Raw genomic sequence first — 19,046 nt, 5'->3', positions numbered from 1 at the left:
GTCTGGGATGGGCTCAAGAATCCTTTTAGTCATCACCTGCATTGATAGCCATCTTGCAGCACATGACATCTCAGACTTTGGTTGTGGCCTTTAACAGTGCTTTCCTCTCTAACAGCTATAACAGAAGGGGCTGACAGTCATGTTGCTCAATCTTGTTGCTTGTTCCACGTGTTGATCTTTCAAAGCATTTTCTGCAACACAATGCACCCAAACAAAGTACTGTACCGCAAGTGACCAAAATAGGTTGAGCCAAATGAATAGATGAATATAAACGGCTCATTTCTTGTCACACTAACTGTTAAATATGTGGGTTCTGCTGCCATGTCTGTCTTTTATACTGCCATCGCAAAACTTTCTGTGGACTAGTAAACTAGTAAATATGGACAAACACTGTCTGACTCTATAAATTGTAAAATAAAAATCCATTGTCAACCAATACAGCTCTCACCGATCTAGTAACCCATCTATATTCTTGGCCTTCCTGCGTATCTGTCTGGAGGATACTAAAGGTTCCTAGGATCCTAGGTCAAGTGAGAGACACAATAAATCCAACTATGCAGAAGGTCTGCTGGGACCATGAAGTATCTTTCGACACTTTCTCTTAAAATTAGGACACACCTGCAGCCTCAGAGCAGCCTGAGTGATGTCTGGTCTTGCTTTCCCTCCCTGAGCCTCCAAGTGTTTTCACTGTTACTCATCCCACACTCATGCTTTCGCTTCTACAACTATGGCGGATGCAGCCTTCTAGGCCTCTGTACCTTTTTCATCCTTTTTCCCCTAACCTCATCAACAATAACGCAAGGTGTTGGCAGCTGCAATCAGACTTTCAATTCTCAGTACACCCTCACCTCTCAGAGGTGACAAAATTGGACCCTTTCTTTACCCAGGTGTCCAGAACATTTGGCCATACTGTATGGCTGATAAAAGCACATCAGCTCCATGTCTCTTGGACTTGTTCAGTCTCTTGGCCTTCATGAAATAGTAGTATTGGGAGGGAGCATCATTCAAAGAATTTTCCTGCTATTTCCCAAATGGCTCATGGTGCACAGTTGTAACTCTTCCACTCAGTTTTTCTGTCAGCCATGTTCTGGTCCATATACTTTTTTTCTGGGGACACAGCTGGCTGACAAACAGCCAGGAAGCAGACAGAAACTGCTATCTTCCCTGCTTCAAAGGAGTTAGTGGGTGTGCGTCTATAGGCCATGTGCTGTATGTCTCCTGACTCATGTAAACAAAACTCCATAGTAAAACCACATGCTATGCCCCTGAGTTTGAAGATGAGAGAGCTGTGTAGGCTACTCATTCTGCTGCGACAAACTACGACCTTTGCTGATGTAAACCAGACAGGCTTGGATGTTTGATGAGTTGATGTTTCAGCTGATTCAGCTGATCATTTGGTTTTGTCCAAAATCTTTTGGCCTATTCTAGTGTTATTTTTGCACCAATTTTCTGCTTTAGATTTAATCCTGAGATCACATGTTGCGAGTTTCAGTCAGATTTAGTTAACTTCATTAGCTTTTTCTTGTTGCGTCTCTAGGGACAAAATACCAGATCTCATCACAAAAAGCGTCATTGTACTGCTTTGTCTTGCATGTGATTTTTTAGGACTAGTTGGTGAAATTCTCTTTTCTATCTGACTACTGAGAAACTATTTTTTACATTTATACAGCACAGAAAATCTTTAACACTGATTGTGGCTGAAAAAATGCTTGGAAAGTCATCCACTAAAATTACAACTCTTGAGCAAAAAATACTTTTTTGGAATGCACTTAACATCACCAACTGATGATATCTTGAATAGGTGTTGAACTTACATCAGAGCTAAAGATGTCTTGTGAATACTCACTGTTTTGTTCACTTTCTTACGCCAGTGGGGGTGCATGAAAAGGCATCTATAACTCAACTCGGAAACTGGAATTAAAGTAGCATAATTCTCAGAGAACAACAACTATGGCTGTCTGGAGAGAGACAAAGGCTAGGAAGGGTTAGGAAAGTTGTCTCATATCTTGCATTGTAACAAAGGTCAGGCTTATGACCTCGAGGTGGGTGTGTCTATGTTGAGGTTTTGAAAGCTCACTGTATTACGAGATAGCAATCACACATTATTTGTTTAGTTCACAGGTTGGTGATAAGCATACCGTCCTCATGTAATGTGACATGATGCTGGGAAGTGAAGAGCAAACAGATGAGTTTTCTCTATTTTCTAGAAAATCGATTTCACACTGTGTAATAGTGGCTGAGAGGAATCCTGTAATATGATGAAAACTCACCATGAAATGATGTAAAATATTTTTAGGAATTCAACTCTCAGGGTGGTTTAATGAAACACGTGCATGGCACATGTCAGTGTCATTACTGACAGCTGATCTATTTATGTTTATGTGGCACAAAGTTGAGCAAAATACCAAAGGTTCTGCTCATCTGTCCTCTTACCTGAGTTCCCCTTGTCCTGGGGTCTGCTGCCATTAATTCAATGTTGCTACTTTGTTAGCCTCCTATGACACGTGGGAATGTGGTTTCAAGTAACCTAATGCCAAACAGATAATGCACACACGTTGGGTTGTTGTTGCCTGACCAGTATCCTGTACGACATTGTGCTTTAGTGTCACATGGCATGTGATACTTGTAGCAGGTGATACGTGTAGCGGGGGAAACTACTATGTAGAAGGCTAGCTAAAGACAGCCCGTATGGGTTGATCTTCAGAATGGATCTTTAAAGCCTAACAAGGTTGTCAGTTTTACTTGATAAAATGGGAGTCACATTAACATGAGGCCAGCTGATTTCTCTCACAGCCCCATAGATGTAGAGGAGTTTTAAATGTTTCAATTTCATTAAAACATTTTAAAGCCTTTGTTAAAATGCCTTTTTCCGACAGGTAGGAAGTCACAAAACTCCCTTTCAAAATCTGGCAGTTAAAATTTTGCCTTACTAGGGGCAACCATCATACAGCATGTAAAACACTGTGTGTATGATATTTTCTTAAACATGTCTCCCCATTGAGCACACGCTGGCGTCTATGAATACCCATAAACTTGTCCACCGTGAAAATCTTGGGTGCCATTCAAAGAATGCTACTTTGTTGGGTGAAATGAACACATTATGTTCTTGGTGGTGTAGTTTCTATAGCTCCACCCCCTAGGAATTTGATAAGAAATGTAAAATTTAGAATGCAGTTGTTCACTTTCTTGTATGGGTCTTTTTTAGGGGCATTTTGGCAACACATAGAAAAAGACTGTGACAGGTAATTAAATGTTATATAGAGATAATAATGAAAAACTGAGTTAGCCAACGGTGGATTATTTTTGTTTAAATTCTGTTAAATTTTGCAGAACTACAACCAGATTAACAAGACATGAGACAACTGATAAACAGAGATATTTGTGAACTTGGTCATTCCTTGGATGGTTGGATTTTTGAAACTATTTTTGGGAAGAAATTTAATTGGTAGTATTTGTTTTTGAATTTACTGGATTGGTGCCAAATAGGACAAACTGTACGCAGTATACAAAGAAACAGATCTTGTTATAGAAGTCCTTCAAATGACACTATTGGATGGTGGCTTTTGCAGGGCAGACGCAGAACAACACCAGTGCAGTGAAGTGGTAGATGAGTGTGAAAGAGAGAGATGACATTTTGCACGAGCTCCTTTCCCTAGTCAAAGAATTTTCCATGGTCCTGCCAGGTTGCCCTGACAACACTGGTGACAGCCATAGGCGGACTAGCCATCTGGAGTACCTTTAGTTATCCCGTTGGGCCTGTTGACCTGTGGGCTGGTGGTGAGCCAAGCCACACAGATGCAAAAAGATTTTTACAAGTCTTCGGTTCTCTAGATTGTCTGGCTGGTTACACTGGGAGGAAGTAATTTATCTTTTCCCAACTTTCACAGGCAGTTCATACTTTAGTCATTAACCATTTCATTTCATTTTTTAACCACTTGGAAAATCTTTACGCATGATATCATACTTAATGCAAACATTTTGAGTATATTTTTAAATATATTTTAGTGAAGCAAAAGTTACCAAAAATCTGTCTATAGTGCTGCAAGATTTGGACAAAGAATATTATCAATTAAAAAAAAAAAAACTATTGATAAATTACAAATGTATCAATTGTTAAATTTCCTTTTTTTTTGTCAAGATAAATATTTTCTTACTATAAACTTAAGATAAACTTAATCTTGGGAAATTCTATGAACTCAATCTTGTGAAAAATTAAATATAACTATGACTAAGCAGAAGTTATTGTGAATAGTGTTAACATGGCTTTTGAATTGACTCATAAAAGATGTGCAACACAGTTGGGAAACATTTTCTTCCTGGGAGTTTGTACTGACAGTCTAGTGCTGTAATTACTGTTCTATGTGCATTTTGCTCAGAGACATTATGCCATAAAAGTGGCATAATGAGAATAATTAGTCACATGTCCTTGTTGCATATTAAGCTTTATTTTGTATACAAACCCAGGACACAATTGCTTGTTGTTTAGGATGAGCTGCAGTAATGCTGTTGAATGTTAAAGAAGCAACACTACTCTGTCCATTCGCTGGTATAGAACATTTTAATTGTCTTTGTCTGCACATTTTGTAGTGTCTTTATCAAAGCCTTATTGTCACTTTAAAGATATCTTAACCACTTCCATATAATTGAAGTTGTTTGACCTTTTTTGTCAGTAACTTCCTCATCTTTGGCATGGGGTACATGGAAGTTCAGTCTTTTTTTTTTAAATAGAGAATTGATGTTGAGTGATTATTTAATTGCCCAACGTTATGTTTCAAACATGCAAACTCTTCCTTCCAGAAGAGTTTATCATATCAACATTTGTGCTACCTTTAATGATGTCTGTTTTATTTACTGAGGTTGTTGAATTTAATATTTCAAATGTTTAAACTAGTATATGTATTATATGGGTCCGTTTGAGTGTAGGATGCATCTTTGTAGTGAGTCAATCTTTGTCAAAAGTTCAGAGACGGTGTTTTTAATCCCAGTCAGCTCGTCTCAGCTGCTGGCTGACCATCAGCTAACCTGCCTGAGCTTTGGCACTGTGCTACACGCCTAGCCATATCCTGGCAGTTCAAGCTATATCCAACCAATAGGCCACACACACACACACACACACACACACACACACACACACACACACACACACACTCTGCAGGCCTCTCATCTGGTTAGCTGTCTTTCCTGAACGGGCTTAAAAGAATCAAGCCAGCCCGTGCTTTCTTTTCCTCTCTCCATATCATCTTTTCTTCCCGTGCGTGTCTTCACAGCCAGAGCCCAGTCCTCATTATCAGCATGTGCATGTGCAGAGGGCTGCTGACACGATGTGTGTCGCTGCAGACTGACGTCAGCAGTGCCCTGCTCCTCTCCATACAAATGTCCTGCCTGCCTGCCATTGATACCTTTTCTCTGTCCCCCACACTCTTATTAGCGTGTTTTTATCAGTTCTAGCACCTCTCACACCGCGGAGCTCAGCTAATATGACACGCAGGTGTAACAAACTGGCCGTCTAATAGCTTGCACAGGTTTATTGACTCCTGTTAGGAAATATTTACGACTTGTCTCATGTTAAATAACTGTGTGTATGTGAAGTGTTATTTTAATGTGTACTATATTTTTCCTGTGCGTTTCGGTGCATGTTTGTGTGTGTTTTTAACCTGTTTTCTCTGTGTGGGTCTCTGTTTGTTTTGTATCTATATATTCATGCAGGTGCGCATAAATATAGTGCAGTTTTTTTCATTTTGGAAATACCTGCACCATAAATAACCTTCATATACATGCACGTGTAGGTGTGCACACAGTGTTACACAGACTGACAGACACTCTGGATATGGCCAGTTGTACAAGTCCAACAAGCTCTGTCTGTGCCTGTGTGTTTCAACACTAGCCTGAAATAAATAGTAGAGAAAGCAGTCTGACATTGTTGCAGATATGTCAGCATATTCTCACTGTAAATATGAAGTTCTGATATTGATTGAATAGTAACTACTAACTGTCGCTATCGATACATTTAGTGAAAAATTACAATATATATAATAATATATAAAATGGAAATACTCTGAAGTGCAAAATGATTGTACCTCAGTGTACTTGATAAAAAGTCACCTAAATGTCTCAGAGATATGAAAATGTGTTTTGCGGTATGTGTCTGCATGTGTACAGGTGTCTGAAGTGTCTGCATCTGAGTTGTGTGTCTCTATGTGTCTGCCCTCATGTCATGTTTTCATAACATCAGTGAAGAAAAAATCTGCTGTTCATTGAAAGATTTTAATCTCATCATTGGCAGAAGGCCCTCACTGTAAATACGTTGTTGCTTGGCACACGCTTTAATGGTGGTGCTGGTGGTGGTGGTGGTAGAGCGCATTTAGCCAGCTTTTCCTGTTTCTGTTCTGTGTGAGAGTCAGAGAAGACATCCATTTTTGTGCACAGATTATGCAGAGGTAAAGAGCTTACTGTAATGGTGAGGTGTAGACAGATTGTAGACTATATTGTGCGACTTTTTGAGTGTGTCACTGGGTGTGTACTGCGTGTGTGATCAAGAGGGTCAGTAGAAAATGGAATTGTCAACAAAACATGATCCTTTGGTTGACATAAATGAAAGCCAAGCGCACATCCTATGTGGTTGTGTCTACGTCTGTAGTTCTCTGTCCCTTTACTCTCCATCCCCTCCTTAATGGCATCCTCTCTGTCAGCTTTTACCCGTCTCCCTCTCTGTTTCAGCCCTTCTGCGTCTCTCCGTAAACAAGCAGAAGGCCAACAACTCTGTCCTCCGGCCGTCTCCCGCCATCCCGTTGCCATGGTGTATGGAGCATTGTTTGCTGGCCTCTATGTCGGGTTGCCATGGCAGGGCTTATTTGCCATATTAAATGTTTGGCAGCATTGTACAGATGCTGATGACAAACACCCAACATCCCACTTTGATCAATGAAACAGTTACTGATTGGAGGAGATGGGATGGAGCCACTGATCTATTTGTCAACCTTAGTTATAGCTTTCATGGATGACATGCAAAGTAAAACATGTAGAACAGTACTGGAAGAGTTTTAAATTGTAACTATAAAAATCTAATTTATAGCTATTCCCTCAAATAAAGTTAATTTGTTACACTAAATTAAATAATATTATAGTGCCTTATTGAAGTTCTTGGCATTGTTAAATATGACCGGATGATTAATCCAATGTGATGCACATTTTTAATGTGATATGATGTGCTTTAATTTTTTTTCCTGACGATATGACGACTGGCTGAGATGTTAAAAGGGTATATGAGGGTGTGTGTTTACATGTTAAGGTTGATGGTGTTTGTTTTTGAGGTGCTTCTCAAGTGAGGCTTAATCCTCTGTGCCCCCCCCCCCCCCCCTTGTGGTGTGGGGTGAGACAGCATGGTGGCTTTTTAAAAGAAGTGTATACTGCCTGGATTTTACATGGCACACTGCTATATTTCTCCCCATTAAAACATGAAGGTAGACCTAAAATCATTGTCCTTTTGTCGCCGTCGTCAGATTAGACTCACAAATAGTAGGCTTTATGATCTCAGTTGTTATGCTGTCAAAAGTAATAGATTTCAGTGCTTAAATGTGCATGGCCGAAAAAGTACATAAAATGCACATGTTAAGAAAATCAGTGAATGTGCAAAAGTATAATTGGAAAGTGAAACAAACCTAGTTAATTGCTATCTTAACATTACATTGTATGTATACTTGAGCTAGAGGATTAGGTTATATCAGGTCCATCAACTTCGTGTTACACAACCTGCACCAACTTTGACTATACACTGCTGTAACGTGTGAGAGCTCCTGTTTGGTTACCAACAGATAGCGTGGAAATGCTGCCGATTGACGTAGTTGGAGCTAGATAAGATCTCATAGTTCCATTGTAGACGCACCATGGTGGTTTTAGTGGTTTGCTTTTCTTCTTTTGCTTTCAGTGAACGGCCTCAGTCTGCTGTCGCTAAGGCAGTGTGCATTAGCATACCTGTAGTAGAAAGTGCATCATGTGGTGCAGGAAATCCTTAATGTAAACTGTTACTACACTGTGTGTGTTTAGATAACAGGCAGAATAGACTAGCAGTTAGTAGCTAGTTGCTGACCTGCTCGTGCCCTCACTGAAGTTATAAGTGCTGCAAGTGGAGCACAGGTCAAAGCCTGTGCTCTCTCTCTGTGGAAATACATTTCATATTCTCTGTAATGCACAAACACATATACAATGATGACATTTGACTGACAGTTTGTGTGTCTCCCTTGTGTTTTTCAGATGATCTTGTGGGACTGGGATCTGAAACACTGGTACAAACCACAGTATCAGGTCAGTGTTTATTTCAGCTCGCATGTTTTTGGAGCGTAAAGGCACATGTGCATGGATCATTCAGGTAACACACAGATAATACAGACCCTCAGATAGAGTGGTCTCTGATATCTCTCACCTTTAGGACATTCAGTTCTTTTCCTTGATATTTTTGGTTAGGCAAAATACACATTGTGTAAAACCTGGCATACAATGACCTTGGAATAGTTGTCATGCCACATTTTATCTAACTCAGACATTCTTTGTCTTGTTTGAACTATGTGTGTAATCTGAAGGAATTTAGGTCCCACAGACCAAAAATCATTATTTGTTCCTGTTAGAGAGTGCCGACCCAGCCAGAACACTTTCCCTCATCAAACCTGCCCTAAAAGAGCAAGTATTACACCTATTTTGTGTTAGACTGCTCTTACAATTTATGGGACTTCACTTTAGATATTAGCATAGCACTACACTTCTCATATGGGCTGTAGAGATAGTGTATTTTCTGCCTAGTATACGGTTACTGTTGTGTAAGAGGCTATAGGAAAAGAAGAGGGGGTGAGGAGACAATAGGAGAGGACGCTAGAAATAGTAAATATCAGCAAAGTCAGCTGTAGGAAAATAGGATTCCTACAAGAAATGAAGATGGAGCGAACAAGAGAGAGACAGAGAGATGGGCGATCAGCACTGTGTACCTGATTCCGCTGTTCCTACCACAATACCACTCACCCAAACAGCCTTTTAAGTTAGTGACATGAATCAGTAGATTGTCTCACCCTGTCTGTTGTTGATATTACAGTACACTCTGGCAGGAGGCTATTAGACAACAAGCCATGAGCCAAAATTTGGGATCTGAAAACTAACAAAACTTCCCCTCAAAAATTACTTTTGTTTGTGCAAATGATGTGCTGCTCTGAAGTCGCCCTCTGACAGTGCCTTTGTGTGCATATGGCAGGGCGCAGTGAGCGGCAACGGTGTGGATCTCTCAGTCATCAACGAGGCCAGGAACCTGGTGTCAGACCTGCTGATGGACTCGTCTCTGTTGCCACACACCATCTCAGCTCTGCGCAGCATCTCCAGCCTCATGGGGACATTTTCAGGCTCATGCCGCCCTAGGGTCAACCCCTTCACCCCCTTCCCAGGTTTCTACCCCTGCGATGAGGTGGAGGACCCTGTAGAGAGGAGTGATAGGAAAACAATTAAGGTGGGTTCAAGCATTACAACTGCTCTAAACTAGTATGGATACAAAAGAGATGAGTGATTGGCCAGTCAAAAATCCCAGTATGAAGGAGCTGCAGTATCTAAACTTAAGAACTAACTCACACACCTAAAGTTCCTTCAGCACACTCCTCTTTGCACTTTATTTTGCACTTTTAATTATGCAATATTAAGTAAAGCAATTAGTTTTATTTCTTTTGCATTGACACTGATAACTGCCTCTGGGTTGTTCTGGGAAGGGCGTTGACTGACAGGAGTCGTGTGAAATAAGATTTATTAGGGCTCCTTAGACATGAGGAAGGATTTTACAACTTTGGAAAGTTATCATAGCGACAGTCATGTTATCGTCTGTCTTGATGATCGCAAGGTAGATTACGCCATTCACATATTTGATTGGCCAGGTGACGTGTTGTGTTACCAGATACATACACGACATGACGCATGGCCGTGTGTTTTTTTGCTGGAGCCTTCTGCTGGCATCATTGAAATGAATTAATGAGTTTTTCTGACGCTGTGTTATTGTCAGTCTGAACATGGCCAAAGTTAACAAATGCTTATAGCTTTTAGGTGTGATAGTGTTGTTTGTGTAACATGACCAGCATCTTAAGTTTGTGTGTAAAACATATATCTATACTGAAGACTTCCTTTCCCCATCAGGGTTTGAGCAGCAGAAACAGCCTCCCCACCCCTCAGCCCAGACGGAGTTCCACCTCCTCCTCGTGCTCCGCACTCCCTCCTCTTGACTCCGCCTCTTCACGCTGGGAACGCAACAGTGGCAAGAGACCTCACCCTGACCTCAACTTGGCCAGGTACCAACACAAACACAACTGTACACTTTACCACCTTCCAGAGACACACACCATCTTTAGAACTATACTTTACCCTGAATCTGCCCAATTTGGGATCAGATTAATGGCTGCAAGATCTGAATAATGTGACCATGTTCTCCAACTATGGTCTTCCTCAGGTGGCTCAGCGGCACCTGGGCACAGTGAAATCAAGGGTCATTTTTTATTTTGCTCAGCCTGAAAAAAAGTTATGAATGAGCCTTAGTGAGTTCTAAATAAGCAAGAAATCATCTTCATCATAGAAATAGTAACAGAAATGGTACTCTTCACTGGAAACCAGGTCAGCTTGTATTATACATGTATATTGAGAGGACCAGGTGAGAATGTAGATCACATTTGGTTTTGAATAGAGAAGCAAAATTTGACAGTTAAAGCTGTAACTATTGTTCTCTGGAGTTTACTTTTGCCTTATTCTTTTACATCCCTCCTTGTCTCACTACACGTCCACATCATGCTACAGTGTTTCACAGCTATATCATCATATCACTGAGTCTAAACAAAGATTTTCTACTCATCAAGTCGCCCCAGAGTTGAACATTGGTTGCACTAAAAAAGCATTTAATATATGTCTGATTTGATACAAAACATTATCATTAAAAGCAAAGTTATTCTAGAATTTTGTAAACATGTCATTCTGTTATCTTTAGTGCTTGTCACTGTCCATACTGTCAGGAAGTCATTTTCATATTTTGAACTGTGAACAGAAGGTCTGCTGCCTTTGTTGTGGTTTGAAGTTGTGTGTGTGAGAAAGTTAGCTAGCTAACCGACAAATACTGCTTCATGGGACAGACCAGACCTTACTATCATCATCAGCTGAGAAACAAATAACATGTAAATATATGTAAAAATTTATACTGTCACAAAGAACAATACTGATTGTGCTTCTGTGCTTGTTTTATAGCAGTCTGAACATTGCAGTGTCGCCCACAGACAAGAAATTGTGTTCCACCACTTCCTTTCATTGTGTTTCTGCCAACATCTAAATGTATCTGTGAGCCCCTGTGTGAGTTTCAGCCTGCACAGAGAAACCAAAAGCAGAAGGAGTTGTTAACGTCATAGTGTCATCTCAGATCCGTATTTATTTTTACAGGAATGAGTTTAAGCAGATTATAATAACGGTACCGACTCTTTACATGCATTGAGAGGAAATGAGGTTTCTTTTGTAACTGATAACAAATCCATTACACAGTGTTTAATTTACTTGAACAACAAACTAACTGTGTGGACACTGGGGTGTAGTGTATATATGTCTCCACAGGATGGCAGTAGAGGTCTAGCTGGCTGATGAGCTTTGAGTTGAAGATCATGTTCGTTACAGAAGTGTTAGATGACTGACCCGACAGAGGATAGTGTAGCCTAGTGCTTTGTGCACAAGATGAGGTAAAACATCCGACAGAGAGACAGCCTCAAAAGAGTATTCCTCATTTGTGTGCAAAAAGCATGGTTAGAGTTGGAAGTTATGTTTCAGAGCCACTGTTGAATATATGTGTTTTGTTCTTCAGCCCAGGTCTGTCTAATGGGCCTAATGCAAACCTGCTCACCATTCCCAAGCAGAGGTCTTCCTCTGTTACCCTCACCTACCATGGAGGGCCCAGGAGAGCAGGTGAGACTGAACCATAAAACTTCCCAAAGATGCTACATTTTAGTTAATTGCGCAATCTCATCGACTGAATCCGATGCCTTTCTCTTTTCCTGTTCTGCCTTCGCCCTCTTTAGGCACATCTCCGAGCCTGAGCCCAGTCACCTCACCAAGCCACGGTCCTCTCGCAGTAGGTGCAGGTTCTTCATCGTCCCTCGTCACTCGACCGCCTGTGGAGTTCCCAGACACGGCTGACTTCCTGACAAAGCCGAGTGTCAATCTGAACCTGCACAAGTCCTTGGGCTACACCCTCAGCTCACCTGATTTCCAGCAGGCCTTCCGTAGCTCCACCTTACCTCTCTGCACCAGGTGAGACCTGCAGTACTGTGTCTTTTATGTTAGTGGTTGTAACAATAAATTATGTACTGTAATTGATCTGATTGTCGTGTGTGTTCATTCCAGCTGTGGTCGGCAGATGCTCAAGGGAATTTCCAGCGGTGATACGGGGGAATCTCATCAGCCATTTACTAGTGAGGCCCAACGCAGGCGCTCAGGTACATACAGTTACATTTAATGCAAATTATAGAGTGTAATGGAGTGGCGGCAGACAATCTCGACCAGTGCTATTGTGTTGGGGATTGAAAGAGAAACACTTCTATAAGTAGTTTAGGGGGTTAATGCTGCCCTCTGCAGGACTCCAACAATAATACAAGACAGACAAACAGGTGCTCACACACGACAGAATGAACATTTCACATCGTATATATTTTAAGTAAGTATTGCATTAATAAACAAATTAATTAATAAATACATTTGTAAATGTAAATTTTGTCAGTGGTTATCTACAGTCACTAATAACCATGTTAATAGCATTAGCCACTGTGCCTTCTGATAACCAGCCACCAGTTTTAGTTGTACTAGTACCAAAACATTTTTTCTACATGTAGGTGTGTTTGTGTCTGTCCATATAGTCATGGCTTTCTATTCACTGTACTCTGTGTACCCAGCAGGTGAAGGACTGGAGTTCACAGGAGAGCCTCTGATCAGGGAGGAGAGCGTGGAGGTGGAGGTGTCTGGGGACGGGACGCCAGACGTTGCAGGGAACCAGGGGCAGGCAGAGGAGGAGAAGGAGAAGAGCCCGAGCACAGACCAGCAGACTCAGGAATCAGAGGTGTGCTTGGTCAGAGGGCTTCTAATTACAACATGAGTGTATGACTGCAGCACAGTGTGAGAGTTGAATCCACAACTATTTAACTTATGTATAAATTGAATTAGCATCACTTGGGTGTCCATATCCAGCCGACAATTCATCTGACCTGTCATCCGCCTTCATTCAGCAAACAACCTTTTGTTGTTGAAACTTTCTAGATGTGACAAATGCTTCATTATATTCTTCATTTGTATTATATCTTACATATATTCTTATGTAGTCTATATGTCAGACTGTTTCAGTGTTCAGAACATTATGTGTCAATGGAAATAATGTCTGAGATCTAATATCTAATATCTCTACAACTTGTGCATTTTCGGATCGTCTCCAGGGTGAGAAGGAGTTCAGACTAGATCCTATGCTGGAGGACCATGAGGCTGTCATGGAGAGGATGAACACCTGGAACTTCCAGATCTTTGACCTGGTGGACAAAACAGGAGGGAAGACCGGAAGGATACTCAGCTATGTTAGTACAGCAACCACCAACCAATCATCTCCTGTAGCTGTAGCAATATGTGTTTTAATTGGTCAATCTGTCCACTCCTGATGAATCTCATTAGAAAAGCAAAGAGTTCTATTAAGTCAGATATGATGACCATTGCAGGCTTTAGGGCCTGCTAGCAGGACTTTTAGCCTATTAGTCTAAATTAATATGCCAGTGTCTGGTTGTGTAATGAATTTAAGGGCTCAGGAAAGATATATTGTTAGTAGACTTAAAATAGTACACAGGTGGAGTTGGTGTGGACTTATAATAATAATAATTAAAATAATGGCCAATCAGCTCTTCAACAGCAGTACGGTTTCCTAAAGGCTAAAAGGCTAAAGAGACACCTTTTCTAGATACGTGTGAAGCCACAGATGTACAGCATTACAAATGTAAATATGCAACATTTCAGTTTTAATTATTACAATGTTCATTGTATTTTAATGTTCTGCTAAACATCATTGGTGGTGCTGGTTACCTTGTGTTCTGATTGGTGTTTCATTAAAGCTGGCTTGTGTTTCCCCAGGTGACATACACCCTTTTCCAGGATACGTGTCTGTTTGAAATTTTCAAGATCCCTGTGAGGGAGTTCATGACATACTTCTGTGCTCTGGAAAATGGCTACAGAGACATTCCCTGTGAGTGTTCAAGAAATTCAGAGACTTTTTTATGTTATCCCCGGATGTGTGTTATTGGATTAATTAAGTAGCCGTTAGCTTTAAGTGATCTAATGTCGCAAATTATTGCTGGTGTACATGGTAAAATAAACTGACTTAAACTACAATGGTTACAAACACACAGATCATAACCGGGTCCATGCTACTGATGTGCTCCATGCTGTCTGGTACCTGACCACTCGACCAATCCCTGGGTTCCAGCAGATTCACAGTGAGCATGTGACAGGAAGTGACACAGGTGGGCTCATAAACTCACAGATCGTTGTTACAGTTTGTGGTTATAATCCGGACACATGGCTGCACAGCAATCATTTCAGGCTAAATGCACAGTTGTCTGAAAATATCTAAGATTTTTGCAGTCTAGTGTGCAGTACTACTTTTTTAAGAAAGCTTGGACCAATTATTATTTGGCCACCCTCTGTTGTTAGAATTACAGTAATTCTGACTGATTTTGTTTGTGGCTTTTAAAAGTTTCTTCTTTTAAGGGATGTGGCCTTTACTCTGCAGAACACAGATGGTTTGGTTTTAAAATCCGAGATTCCCAGGCTCGTCTCTGCTGATGATATTTTAGCTCCATTAGAAATTACCTGAGGCTTATCCACTGACGTCTCCCACTGAGGCTGCCAGAACAGCTGTCATTTGATAAGAGGGGAGAGAGAAGGAGATGAGAAAATGGCAGTGATATGAGGAGAAGTAAGGTTTTGCTTAATGGTGGAAAAGCTACAATTAATAACCTGATTTTACAATGACAGCGTAGATCTACACCTGACTTTTTATCACTGTGACATTCATTGACATCCATCTTGTTTGTTGCCATGTTCCAGATTCAGATAGTGGGATCTCTCCAGGCAGGATATCCTACGCCTCCTCCAAAAGCTCCTCGATTTCAGATGACAGCTACGGCTGCCTGGCCTGGAACATACCTGCCCTGGAGCTCATGGCCCTTTATGTAGCAGCTGCAATGCACGACTATGACCATCCCGGTCGCACAAATGCCTTTCTAGTAGCCACTAATGCATCTCAGGTAACCTGCAGCATTTATTTGTATTTGAAAGTGTTGTAGATTGAATCTTATTTCTGCTCAGTGGGAGACATAAACACACTCATGTTTACGGAAACAAAGGATCAGATGTTCAAAATATGGGTTTATGCAAAATGACATTTCACCACAACTGTTGAAAATGGTGTTGGAAGATCGAGTGTATACATAAGTAACTGAAGGACAGTCAATCTTCCACTGTTTCGATGACCTCTGCCAGTCAGCATACATACCCAGTAAGTTGATGACACCACGAACATTGGTCCTGCACTTTGTGTACACCTGGGCAGTCCTGGACTTCTCGCACACAGTGCTGCCTTTCAAACTGGCCACCTTCACACTAAACTGAACTACATGAGTTTTTACTTCTTATATTTGTAAATCGTCTCAAACTTGGAGACCAATATCCCAGCTATCCTTTTTAACTTTTCATTATACACATGTGTATGTGCCCTATTATTGCAGTTATATTGTTTACAATCAGCCTTCTAACAGGAAAATTTGTTCTTTCAAGACCAACAGACCAAGGGCAAATATCACAGCTGACGCCTTGCCCCTGAGACAAGCCCTGTGTACAAACACAAAATCACATGGCTACATGTCTGAGTGGCCCCTGGTGGATGCTGCATGTCTGTTTTTTTCCACCCGACCACAGAAATACTGCCACTCAACACTAGTATTCATCAGTGATCAACCCACACATGCACTACATGGGGAGCCACACACATCTGGCTGACTGCATGTCCCACGCCTCGGCTGCCTCACGTTGTATTTGTAGAACTGAAAACAACACACTGGAAATGTTTTTTTGTCCTCATGTATTATTAGTATCCTTCAGAGACCCTGTGTGTCCAGTTTTATGGTTAATCTTTAACTTCACAGTTAACATTTTCCTTACATGACTTTTACTTTCATGCTTCATAGCTTCATACCGCAAAGAAAGCCAAGCTATTCATGGTATCATTTAAAAAAGGTTTCTGCTATACAATCGTTATTTGATGTCCCGAGACAAAGTTAAATTATCTCTACAAACTGTGTCTCAATTGGAGATCATACATAAGATTAACTCCACACCACATGGCCAGCTAATCCCATTGTGCCCTCTCATTATGGTCAGACACGTAAATGAGGGTTGAAAAGGTTAACTGTGTGCCCCAGTTTAAATATTGTATTTTCACAACATGTTCAGTGATAGCACTCACACTGTCTGGGTTTTGTAAAAGTCCCAGGAGAGTGGGTTGAAAGAAAGGAGAGGGACCCTGAACCTATTGATTGTTAATGATGTTGACAACCACCATGTCTGTTAAAAGGATCTTTTAAGCCCTCCGTGGTATCTGATGTCCCTCTGACTGCTTTTGACCTGCTTCTCCTTTCAGCTATACTTGCGCTCGAGCCTGTTACATTTCTACTTTCATAACCAAATACCCTCATGTCCTTTTTATCTCATTTATTGAGTGCTTGCTATTTTTAAATCCATTACAAATTGTGTAACACATATGCAGACGTGTTATGTAAGCAAATGTATTACTGACATTTTAGAGGAAATTGTAGGGATCTTCTTAGCGTGCCATCTTTCCCCTCTCTCACCACTTGGCTTTTCCCTCCTATGCGGTGTAGGCGGTGCTGTACAATGACAGGTCAGTGCTGGAGAACCACCACGCTGCGTCTGCCTGGAGCCTCTACCTGTCCCGGCCCGAGTTCAACTTCCTGGTCAACCTGGACCACGTGGAGTTCAAGCGTTTCCGCTTCCTTGTCATTGAGGCAATACTGGCCACAGACCTCAAGAAGCACTTTGACTTCCTGGCTGAGTTCAATGCGAAGGTCTGAGATGAAGAAATCTTAACAGATTGCTCAGCAGAATAGATCATTATCTATTTATTGAGCCTTTAATTTTTGGCAAAATATTGATTGAAACATTAGGAGGATGGTACATTAAAATTTAGTTGAGCAGTGCACAGCATAAACCAGTTGACCAGTTATGTAAGGCATTCATCTTTGTTTGTCTGTTACCAGGTGAATGATGTGAACAGTCCAGGAATTGATTGGACCAATGAGAATGACAGACTGCTGGTGTGCCAAGTGTGTATCAAGCTGGCAGATATCAATGGACCGGCCAAAGTCCGTGATCTGCATCTCAAGTGGACAGAAGGCATCGTCAATGAGTTTTATGAGCAGGTACAGGCTGCGTGCTGATGTTGCTGAGTGCATTCAGTTAACGAGAGCATTTCATTTTTCTTTATATTGTTTTTTTGGAAAAACTTTAGTAAAAAGCAATACCTTAAAAAAGATTCCCACCACAAACACCTTGAGACAGAACACGTAAATGACACATCTTTGTCTAATCCCCTCTAAACATCAAGGTTACAAAGACAGTAAACAAGAACACATAAAAGAGAAAAGAAAACCATAAGGGACAAAAGAAAGAGCAGAGATTAATAACGGTGACATCTGTTGGTCCCTCTAGTATATCCCAGAGATGCAAACTTAAAAAAAGATAAAACAAATATCAGTTGGAGTGTGTGACAGTTGGAGCGTTCTGCTCCTCTGTGATTGTGATGTAGTTTGACTGAGTATCAAGACTCATCACTAAAGATCTTTGTATGTGAGACTTTTTTTTCACCCTAATCTTTCTAATCTTTCTAATCTGCAGGGAGATGAGGAGGCTAGGTTGGGATTACCCATCAGCCCCTTCATGGACCGCTCCGCCCCGCAGCTGGCAAAACTACAGGAGTCCTTCATCACTCATATTGTAGGTCCACTTTGTAACTCCTACGATGCCGCTGGCCTGCTTCCTGGCTACTGGATCAATGAAGAGGGATCAGATGAAGACGATGAGGAGGGGCAAGTGGACACGGACACAGATGAAGATGAGGATGAGGATGATGAGCTAGAGGATGAGCTGGCACCAAGTAAGACACCAGCAGCTCGTCAGCTCTGTCAAGTTTACTTTGCAAAACAGATAGCCAATGTGGATTTCCTGATCCATTTCTTTGTGTTTTGCTCGTTGCAGAAAGGAGGAAGAGCCGCCGCAGGTTGTTCTGCAGCATCATGCAGCACCTGACCGAGAACCACAAGGTGTGGAAGAAGACCATCGAGGGGGAGGAGAAGAGCAAAGAGCTCGGCAAACAGCAGCAGCCCGACAGCCTGCCAGCCGGCCTGCCCACCTCCCCATCAGATGACATCCAGGTCATCCAGGAGGAGGAGGAGGGAGAGGAGCGTCAGTAGCAGGAGGACGAAGGAAAGAACAGAGATGAGTGAAAAATAAGAGGAGAGGCAGTATAAGGACATGAGTCCCTCGACCATCTGCCTTTCACCAACATTAACCTGAGAAACACACACACAGACAGTTGACAAATGCACATAAAACACACTTTGCTCCCACTCTTTCTCACACACACACACACACACACACACACACACACACACACATATTGATTCACTGTGCAGACACTCAGATGCTTATACAGTCACATTGTTTTTGGAGAAACAAAACGGCCTTACTACTGTGAGCGGATCCTTGCTGCAATGGTGGGAGCCCAACTCCTATGCACTTTCACCCTATGGAGAGTCGAGTGCAACCAGTTTAAAAAAAAGAAAAAAAGCACCAGAACTTAGGAGGAAGGTGCAGAAGAAGAGTGTGGACGGGGGTCCAGCATTAACTCGCCCTCCATGGTGACCTGGCTGTGATGCTGGCTTGAATGCAAAGCGCTT

The 19,046-nt window shown here is 41.5% G+C and overlaps 1 protein-coding gene across 2 annotated transcripts in view; it reads left to right on the top strand.

Moving 5' to 3' along the window:
- The window catches only part of pde3b (phosphodiesterase 3B), a 38,926-nt gene extending 20,176 nt beyond the window's left edge, over positions 1–18,750 (top strand). Inside the window, exons 2-16 of one of the 2 annotated variants that reach the window (XM_070917170.1) lie at positions 8,251–8,301; positions 9,236–9,484; positions 10,156–10,307; positions 11,849–11,949; positions 12,063–12,294; positions 12,388–12,479; positions 12,936–13,096; positions 13,467–13,601; positions 14,146–14,257; positions 14,421–14,534; positions 15,121–15,320; positions 16,953–17,156; positions 17,349–17,510; positions 17,986–18,244; positions 18,346–18,750. In XM_070917170.1, coding sequence (XP_070773271.1) covers positions 8,251–8,301; positions 9,236–9,484; positions 10,156–10,307; positions 11,849–11,949; positions 12,063–12,294; positions 12,388–12,479; positions 12,936–13,096; positions 13,467–13,601; positions 14,146–14,257; positions 14,421–14,534; positions 15,121–15,320; positions 16,953–17,156; positions 17,349–17,510; positions 17,986–18,244; positions 18,346–18,560 — 2,439 coding nt within the window. In that variant the 3' untranslated portion in view covers positions 18,561–18,750. Of the gene's footprint in view, positions 1–8,250; positions 8,302–9,235; positions 9,485–10,155; positions 10,308–11,848; positions 11,950–12,062; positions 12,295–12,387; positions 12,480–12,932; positions 13,097–13,466; positions 13,602–14,145; positions 14,258–14,420; positions 14,535–15,120; positions 15,321–16,952; positions 17,157–17,348; positions 17,511–17,985; positions 18,245–18,345 lie in introns of both variants that reach the window. The other variant, XM_070917090.1, reaches the window with a different exon arrangement.
- The last annotated feature ends 296 nt before the right edge of the window (positions 18,751–19,046 follow it).

This window comes from Enoplosus armatus, chromosome 1, assembly GCF_043641665.1.
Source record: "Enoplosus armatus isolate fEnoArm2 chromosome 1, fEnoArm2.hap1, whole genome shotgun sequence".
NCBI classification, from domain to species: domain Eukaryota; kingdom Metazoa; phylum Chordata; class Actinopteri; order Centrarchiformes; family Enoplosidae; genus Enoplosus; species Enoplosus armatus.
This window is presented reverse-complemented; position numbering and strand designations above follow the sequence as displayed.